Raw genomic sequence first — 10,090 nt, 5'->3', positions numbered from 1 at the left:
TACCACTGCAAGTGTAGAACCTGTTTAGAGTTCGATATTCATAGGATTATTTGAATGGGTTGAGTTTATGATGATCATGGTGTCTTTATTGTATTATTAAGAGATTTTATTTATAAGTTAGATATTATGTTATTAATTTAAATATATCATGTTACTTTGTTACAATAGCTCACCCTTGCTTTATCTGTTGTTGGTGGTTACTGTTGTGTGGTGTGTTTTCTCTCGGCGATGATCATCCGGTGGGTGTGAGCAGAAAGTGGTGAGACGCTGGTGGAACAGGCGTTAGATGGATGATCGACTAGTGTTTAGCTCTTGTGGACAAAATCCTTGTTTTAATCGTTTTAAGTTTGGATTGTATTAAGTTTAAAATTTGAGTGATGGTTTGTATATTGAGGAAAACTTTTATTCCTCGTTTCTATGATTGTTCTATCATATCAAGAATGTAATAACTATATTATAGTTTAATACTATAATTATTGGGATGTTACAAAATGGCCCATTTGATACCATGCCACAAAGTGGATAATGCTAGCAATACTGCAATGTTGTTCTTCCCAGATGTAGTTAAGCTTCATGGATTACCTCATACAATGATTTATAATAGGGATACCAAATTTCTTAGTCACTTTTGGAAGACCTTATGGTCTAGATTAGGGAGTAAGTTATCTTTTTCTACTACTTGTCATCCACAAACTGATGGACTGATAAAAGTAGTTAATATAACCTTATCTACCTTATTGAGCACAATGTTGAAGGGTAATAATAAATCTCGGGATGAGTATCTTCCTTATGTTGATTTTGCTTACAATATAGTAGTTCATAGGACTACTAAAATATCTCTTTTTGAAGTTGTATATGGTTTGAATACACTCACACCCATGGATTTGATGCCTCTTCCTACTTCTTTTGATTTTATTCATAAAGAAGGGGTATACAAGTCCCACTTTATTAAAGATCTTCATGAGCGGGTTAAAACAAAAATCAAACAACAAATTGAGAGATATGAAAAATACCACAATTAGGGGAGGAAAGAAATAATCTTCAAGGAAGGGGACTTAGTTTGGCTTCATTTAAGAAAAGGTAGATTTCTCAAACAAAGAAAGTCTAAACTTAGTCCTTAAGGAGATGGTCTTTTCAAAGTTCTTAAATAGGTCAACAATAATGCTTATCAGTTATACCTTCCCGATGATTATGGAGTTCATGCTATATTTAATATAATTATTCTTCATTTTTTTCTAGAACATTTTGATGCTAAGGATGATCCTCTAGATTTGAGGACAAATCCTTTTCAAGAGGGAGGAAATGATGACTTAAGTCCATTCGAAGGACCCATTACACAAAGCATGATTAGAATAATCCAAGAAGGATTGGAAGATAAACCAAAGGAAGAACTAAAGAAGCATTATTTCACTTGGAAATGCACGGATTCGCCAAACACACATCTCCCTCATCCAACGACGCCATGCCCAACGTAAACCCTCCAACGCTCATCGCAAGTGGCTAGTTTTGGAAGACACTTTTTGCTTTCTTTCCCATGTGACACATGTATTTTTTTTTTCGTGCTATTACACATGGCATATGAGCCGTGTTTAGGGCCCGATGATCAAGTGCATAATTGATCACGAAGGAGGGTTGAATGGATCTATAAATTCAACTCTTACACCCTTGTAAAAGAAAATTTGAGAATTCAATAGAGAAATGCTATTGAGATTACTCAAGCCCATTTCCCTTGCTTAAAGTCATTGGTCAGAGAGAGTTCAAGCCTCCTCTAGCCTACTTCCATATTTAGGCAAGCTTGCTTGTACCGAAACACACCAATTATTGTTGTTAGATGATCTATAACATTAGTTAGAAGTGTGCAAATATGATAGAGCATTTAGGAAAACATTTAAAATAGAATAAGTAGTGACTCAAGAATTTTTATACTTGTTCGCTTAACCTAAGCTACGTCTAGTCTCCCTTAAGAACGCTTAAGGGGTTCCATCAATCTTATCCAAGATTAGAATTAAGTTTAACCCACTCCTAGTTATAATTATTCTTAAACCACTCATGGTTCCTCTAGTCAACCTAACTAGTTGAGTATTCTAAATCACTTCTAGCATCCATAGTTTATCTGACTAGTTGATTATTCTAAACCACTCATGGCTTCCCTAGTCAACTAAACTAGTATGAGTTTACCCATTTCTTGTTGTTAGTATTATAATCACTCCTGATACATAATTGAGTATTGTAAACCACTACTAATTCACTATCCTATCTTGATTAAAACGTTTAAATCAATACAATGATTTTATTACAAACATATTTAGTGTTTGATTGCAACTACAAATTTGAATAACTTTTAAGGATAGCATGAATACAATACAATCTGTAAACATATGAGACTCTTCCTCTAAGGTTGAAGAGCATCAGGCAATATATGTTTGAGGTAGAGTAGAGACAATGTTTAATAATCTTTCTTGGGCATGCTCTCTCTCTCAATCTCTCTCTCTCTCTCTCCTTTTCTCTATTTTATTTTCACCTTTCCTCAACTTCAATAAATTCTTCTCTTTAGTGAATCTTCTTTATATAGCCTCCTTGAGAAATGACAATTAGATACAAAGTTGACTTCTGGATTAAACTTCATGGCCTTTTTAGGTAACAGGTCGGACTCAAGTTTATATTACAATGTGATAGTGCTTTATCAGTGCTTTCATTCAAATTTAGTTGTATGAATTTTTGGTGCAAAGCTTGAGAAAACATCCTAGGAATGCCTTATTATCTCACAACGTCTTTATATCCTTTGTGCGATGCTTCTGAATAAAGCTTTAGTATTTACATTACTTGCACATATAACAAGACCAAAGCATGCAAGCAGAGAGACACATTTTCGTACAACATTATATGTTTTAAACGTTTATGACCTTTAAGCACGTTGCGTCTTCAAAACATTTGGTCACATGTCAGCACGTCTTGATAAATGCATTGTTCAAAGGGAAAGGGTTTGGTATGTTATGGTATAATCTTTTAAGCCTTTTTTTTTCATAACCTCGTCTAGGCATAAATATATCGTCTAGCGATTTTTAGCACAACTTGATGTTCAGATGCCTTATTGTTTTCTTCAAGCGCAAAAATGATTAGACGCTTTGTTAGAAGTTCTATAATATTTGACGCTCTTTATATCTTATGCTTTAGGTATGTTTAAGAAACCAAATAATTGTGTATCTATTGATATTGTTTAATGCATTATTCTGATATCCTAAATAGCACATTCGGTTAGACGCTTCATGGCTTTCCACATTTGTATGTCGAGTTTTTAAGCATCAACGTTCAGCTCAACGTTTACGTAGATTATGTTTCTATTGTATCAGACGTTGCTTTCATCAAGACAGAAAATTTATTCCAGGTATTTTATTCTCTAAAAAACCATTTATCTTTACTAGATATATTGTTATATGTGATAGACACATGTTTCATCTAGCATAGTCCCTTAGTATACCTAAACGTTTAGACACCATATCTTGTGATTAATATATTTTTTAATGTTTTTTGTTAAACCTCAAAACCTGAGTTGCTGGACAATGTAGTCTTCCTAAACAATCTTGCCCCAACAATTCTGCTACTTTATATTGTTTACGTTTGATTTCATACAAAAACACATGGAATTATCGACGAAATTATTTTCATCGGTAAATGATGCATTACTGACAAAGTTTACCGACGGATGTAAAAATGTAATTATCGATGGATATTATCCTTCAACGGATATTATCCTTCGATAAAATCCGTCGGTAAATCCGTCGGTAATGCATCTTACAGTTACTGACGGATATGTTCCGTCGGTAAATCCGTTGGTAATGCATATCGTAGTTACCGACAGACAAAATCCATCGGTGAATCCATAAGTAAAAAAACGACAAAATCTCTGCCCATTTTTTTTTCTCTCTCTCTACACAGAGAAGACTATATTTTTCTCTCTCACAAATGAGTGTCGTCATTTTCTCTTTCCCTTCATCTCAAAAACATTTCTCACCTTCTTTACAACCATTTTTCTCTCTCGTGCAACCATCTTCCCACACTGCCACCACTGTTGTTGGAGAGCACCACCCCTGCTGTTGGAGAGCGCCACTGTTGTCGTTGGAGAGTGCCACCGTTGTCATTGAGAGTGTCACCACTGCCGTTGGAGAGTGCCACCGTTGCCATTGGAGAATGCCACCGTTGCTGTTGGAGAACACCACCGCTGCCATGGGAGAACGCCACCGACGGATTTTTACCGACGGATTTTTCCTTTGGTAATTACTGACGAATTAAGTGTCATTACCGACGAATTTTTGACGTTTCCTATAGATTTTTATCGTCGGTCATATTTGTTTTTATTGTAGTAGCTCACCCATATTTGTGTGTATGCCGATGATTGTATAACGTTTGTGTTATACTACAGTAAATGTGAATGCATATATTTCTTTCTGCATTTGTGTAGATGTTGAGAGAGGGGAACTAGCAATGGAAGTTTTACAAAGTTTAATCAGTTTTCTTGTTTAATTGCACTGAATTATTAAGTTGACACGTAATTTTTCATTTGGATTATGCATATTGGAATTTCAAGTTGTAATAAGTTAACTATTATTGAAATTTTTAATTATGTTGAAAAAAAAATTTAATCTTTGATTCGCTACTTCACAATTGCGATGTTACAAAGCCTACGTGTTCAAATAGGTTATGTTATACACAGTGCTAATATTTGTCTAAATACAACGAGAAACCTACGTGCTCAAATAGTCTATGCTACACACTAGTGCTAATATTGTCTAAGTGTAAGGACAAGCCTACATGTTCAAATAGCCTGTTATACCTCAATGTTAAAATATTTTTTAAGTGTAAGTAAGGACAAATCTACTTGCTCAAATAACCTCACGCTGAGATTAACGCCTTTCAACATGATACTGATATCCGACGCGTTCAGGTAATTAAGTTACAAGTCATGAATCTCAAATAACAACAACTTTATTGGTAGCATAGAATTTAATAGATTGGGTAAGTAGGGCAAGGTGGATGATTATAAACTTACAATAATACTTATTTAATTTGAAAATTAAAATCAAGCACTGCATTCTCCACAAGCTCTTGAATCAAGTCCCTCTCTATCTCCTTTCCCAAAACGTCTATCTCCAATTTCATAAGGTCCACCCACCCTATCTGCACAATCTCTTTTCTGACAACATTTTCTACCACCAGGCTGTTGCTGTCCCACTCACACCTCACCCCACTTGCCATTAATTCCTTTATTTTGGCCACAATGTGGTCCACCAACATGGTAGATTCCGGTGCATTCTCTTGGATTAGGTTCCCACTGCCCTTTAAGCATTTTTCTGACCCATAACCAACAAGTTCCAATAGTGCAGCATTTATATAATCAAACACAAGTTTGTGATTTGATCTCATCTTCCTTCTTCTGCCCTCGTGCATTGGCTGAGGCTCCTTCTCATTGAGTAATGTGTCCCTCAATGATGGGTCCAATGGGCTTTCAAGGGAATACCATCTGGTGTAAAACGAGTCATATTGCTGCTGGTCATCAAGTCCAGCTGCTGATAGTAGGTTGTGGACCAAGAGAAGCCACTCTTTTTCCTCTATCTTGGAGTCCAAGGAAGGAACCATTAAGGGTTTTAATAGATGGGGGCTTGCCACTTCTGCACAAGAATCATCCCATGATAGGGTCCTAGCTATTGATTCTATAGGTGGTGATTTGTCAATTAAATTGGACTTCAGTTCCACCTGTGATCCTATACATGCGCAACAACTCACACTCAGATAATAATAAAAGTATATAAATTTAATACTCTTACGTGTTTTTAAAAGCTATTCTTCAGGTTCATATGAAATAAGAACTAGAGTTAATAAAGAGAGAAGAAAGGCTTAAACATTATTACCAAGTTGATCATTCTTCATGCGGTCCAAGGACTCATGAGATACATTATTGTTATCATCTTCAAATGGAGGTTGTAACACTGAGAATGGACTAGGCTGATCTGGGCTTTGGCTCGAATTAATCTCTAGCATCATGGACCCTGCCACTGCCAATCCAGGCTGTGAAAACAAACAAATAAAGGATTTCATATGTTTATATACAGTGTGGCACTAGGATATGTGCATTCAATTTATCATATGCTATGATCTCATCGACATGAGATGTTGTGATCTACTTACTAAGAAAAGTTATTTATCCACAAGTACCCAAACATTTTAATGACAATAATTTCGGTTTTCCATTTCATTTATTTCATCATTCCAACGCATATGAATACCAACCATTTAAGAGGAAAAATACTTATTCAATTCCCTCATCGTGCGTTGAGAATTTTAAAGGAATTAATAATTTAATTAGTTGGGAAGAAAAGGCACAAAAATTCCTGTGGATCATAAAAGGGGTGTTATCCCCCAAGGCCGTAATAAATAAAGGTTAAAACAACAGTTAGCACTCAAAGTTCACAAACAGATATGAATGTTAATTCCGTTTATTTGGTGTACATTCCTTTCTGTAGTCTTTACTTTTCATTGCACTATGTAATCCTAGAAAATTCCTGACATCCAAATTATCCATCGACAAAATAAAATTTGCATTATGAAACAAAAAATGACGATATTAGCAGAATAATAGCAGTCATTACCTCTAGTGTAATCATGTCTTCTTCTTGTCTGTTAGCGACTGAATTTGTGGAAGTTTTCTCTGATGATTCACATAGAGCTACAAGAGAAAACTCTTCAAAACTATCCACATTGATGATTTGAGACTCATCATCCCTAAGGACTTCAGGTGCATATGCTGGAAGAACTAATGCTTCAGTGACGATAGGAGCGGGTTGGGATTCATCTTTAGATTCAGGAGAACTTGGCTTTTCCTTGGTTGATTTCTTACTCTTTGAGAACAAGAGACTGGCTACTTTTTCTTTAAATGTTGGTCTACTCTTTGACTTTGTCTGTGCCCTGGAGGCTTGTGATTTGCCAGTTTTTGAATCATCAACTTGAACTGTGAGCTCAGTTCCATTGACAGTAGAGGATGCAGGCACAGAAAACCTGGGAAGATTTTTAGGAGAGCCCTCAATGCTTATTTCTGCATTGAAAGAATGACTGCAAGAAACAGATTTTCCAGGTTCTTGGTCCTCTTGAATACTCTCAACCACAGATTTTGCAGATTTCTTCATGTGGGTAAGAGAAAGCATCTCACCCAAGGTAGAGTTTCTTCTCACTTTCGTTTGTTCTTGAGGACCCTTATCTGATGTCATCATAGTCCATCTTTCAGAAAGCCTTTTCTTCGCCTCTCTGCATACTGATGACTCAGGGGAGCAAGGCACGCGACCCAAGGACATTGTAGAATAAGGACTGCTACAGCCATTGATGTAATTGTAATCCCATGAAAGCCTTGGCAGCGGTGACATTGGCGTAGCTTCCAAATCACTGAAATTTGCTGATGCATACTCGTGATATGATTTGTTGAACGAACTCTCATCATCAGAATAGCCATTGGAAATCACTGAAGAATAATGTGGAGTTTTATCCTTTTGATAGCTCCACAGACCCTTATNCATTTGCTGTGTGATCTCTTTTGCCACTCTNATGGATTGTATTGCATCGTCATATTCAGGTCCCTGATGGCAATTACCACTTCTCAGATTTGGTGGTGATGTTGTTGTTGGAGAAACCGCATCCTTTTGCTCAGGTGTCCTCCCAGGGCTAGGTTTCAGCAACACAATTCGAGTGGTTCGAACTGGGGATTCATCAACTTTCTGACTATCTGGAGAGTTTCCAGAATTCGTGTTCTCCCACCCAGCTGCTTGATCAACATTTGGTGATTTCTTAATTAGTCTATTGTTTCTTTTCTCCTTTCTGGCTGGTTTGTCATTATCGTCCATCTTCAAAGGTTTAATAAGAGTAATGCGCTTTGTATCAGTACGTCGACTTGAGTAAAATTCGTAAACATTTTGAGAATCCAATAACCTCATTAAGAGATCACTGTTGGAGCTTAGAACTTCCAAGGCATCTTTAAATTGTTTAGATTGACGCATTCTCTCATCGGTTGACAGATGTTTTGCTTCTATGAATTTCTGACGAATGAGAGCCATTCTTTTCTCATCAACATCTTCACTCCATCTTCCTCTATCATGCCTTGCTCTCTGAGATTGCTGCCATATTTCATACATTTCTTTGTAAGCAACCTGTTCTGTGCTTGGGTGAACTTCATGAAGTATTTCCCTGTCCATAAACCTATCTTCCTGCTGCCAATGCCTGAATGGGAAGCCTACAGGAGCATTCATTTGTTGAGGATAAGCACTTCTGTAGCTTCTCTCCATAGATAAACTAGGCTCTCCCCTTGGAAGGGTTTCAAGCCCCATTAGTTTTGCTACAACATTTGGTAGGTAGTGCTTGGAGTCTTTCTGTTTGGACATTTCTTTGTCTATGAGCATCTGCATTTTAATGGGTGCTCCATTTACTTTTGTGACTTATCCTCTATCCCATCATCACGACCATCTGATTGACTTGTTGAAAGAGAAGAAGCTGCAAGACAAATAGCCAGAATATTTGGTGATGCATGGGAATAATATAATAGCAGAGAAACACTTCAACTACAGAAATCTTAAGTGCAACCATTCCACACGACTTGGAAAGAAACAAAAACTACTGACAATTTACAGAAATCTCTCTATAGATCACAGGAAAGGGAGATATAAATGTATATCAAAGAAGAAAAAATGATGGGCAAGGTGCGGAGATGTGGGTTTGATGTTCCTACCTCTTACTCTGTCTGTCCTTTGCGTAATTCTGTCCTATATCCTCCATCCACTCCCTTTGCAAAACGCTCTCATCAAACTACTATTTATTACATTTAAATGACAAGATCAAATGAAAGTTTGGGACAAAATTAACCACTCTAACAAAACAGGCAAATAACTAAGAAATCCCAACGTAATAAAAATCGTTGATTCTTCCAAATCTTGACCGGTTAAAGTTTGTAAGGAAAGATGACATAAATATTAAATGTGTCATCAATTGAGGTATAGAATACAAATCACTTGAAAAAGATATTTAATTTATGAATAAACTTGACCCAATAGCAGGGAAACCACTGAGATGTTATCTTCATATTTTTGAAAATGAGTGTAGATGTATCACACGCAAAGAAGATCATCTTAAAGGGCGTTGCTTTAAAGGATTAAAATAACAGGGCAGGCAAACAAACAACAGAACGGGAGAAAAAGCCATATCTGTTGAGGCCACAAAATTTTCCACATTCTGTTAGTTTGACTTCATTAAAATGATTTATTTGATCTCACCTTTAATGCGACAGAGGGTACACAAAACTCAGGAATTTATAGGGGAGTGAAAACAAAACATTTGTATCATAGGGTTGGGTAAAAAAAAAAAAAGAAAAGAATACTGAACCGGTCAGATATCGTTTTCTATTTATGAGTGACGTACAAGTTGCACATGCGACTGAAAATGACCCTTTTATTAGAAAAGCAAACAAAACAAAACATAATATAAATCTCACTTATGATGTGGACTTTATGGAAAATTAGAAAAGCAAACGAGAACAGTATCTACTACCTTTTTCATGTGCCCATACTCTCACACGGTGCCGTGGGGCTTGTGGTTCGGAGACTTTTATGTAGGCCTTCATCAATACCATACATAGAGAAGAAGAGCGTAACCAAATTGAAATCTGGAGTGGCATGAACACCACTCCAAAGAATACAAAAGAAAGAAGCTAGAGATAATTTTGCATTCAAGTTTGTGGTTTGCTTAACGTGTGGTTTGTAAAAATGGTTACGAGAGTAACTCGTAATCTTTTTGACAAAAGCAAGTAAGTCGGTTATAAATGTTAGCTGCACAAATTTGTTACACTCTTTTAATAATTTTAACATACGTATTCGTGAAATTCAATTCTTGATGTTTAGCATTTCAGACATGATAAATGCCAAAAAATCGTACTGCTTTTCCTGGTGAATCACGGGAAAGTTCTTTGGATACGTCACGATTTTACAGTCACTTTAGATATTTGTACAGTTAAAAGTATAGACAAGGTTCGTTTAATGCTCAGAATTATCAAAGATCCAGC

General features: G+C 36.3%; 1 protein-coding gene across 2 annotated transcripts; it reads right to left on the bottom strand.

The window, feature by feature from the left end:
- Positions 1 to 4,896: 4,896 nt before the first annotated feature.
- LOC106772462 lies at positions 4,897 to 9,462 on the bottom strand. Of its 2 annotated transcripts, XM_014658877.2 has the most exons (5): positions 8,765 to 9,462; positions 8,260 to 8,529; positions 6,645 to 8,226; positions 5,907 to 6,063; positions 4,897 to 5,759 (listed from the first exon to the last, which is right to left on the bottom strand). In XM_014658877.2, the coding sequence occupies exons 2-5, from the start codon at positions 8,442 to 8,444 to the stop codon at positions 5,056 to 5,058; spliced, it is 2,628 nt and encodes an 875-aa protein (XP_014514363.1). In that variant the 5' UTR covers positions 8,445 to 8,529; positions 8,765 to 9,462; the 3' UTR covers positions 4,897 to 5,055. The 2 variants fall into 2 exon arrangements, with proteins under 2 accessions (XP_014514363.1, XP_014514361.1); XM_014658875.2 differs by having other exon boundaries at positions 6,645 to 8,529.
- Positions 9,463 to 10,090: the final 628 nt, after the last annotated feature.

The sequence above is a fragment of the Vigna radiata genome, chromosome 8, assembly GCF_000741045.1.
Source record: "Vigna radiata var. radiata cultivar VC1973A chromosome 8, Vradiata_ver6, whole genome shotgun sequence".
In the NCBI taxonomy this organism is placed as follows: Eukaryota; Viridiplantae; Streptophyta; class Magnoliopsida; order Fabales; family Fabaceae; genus Vigna; species Vigna radiata.
Note: the sequence above shows the minus strand (reverse complement) of the source record. Positions and strands in the feature narration are given on the sequence as shown.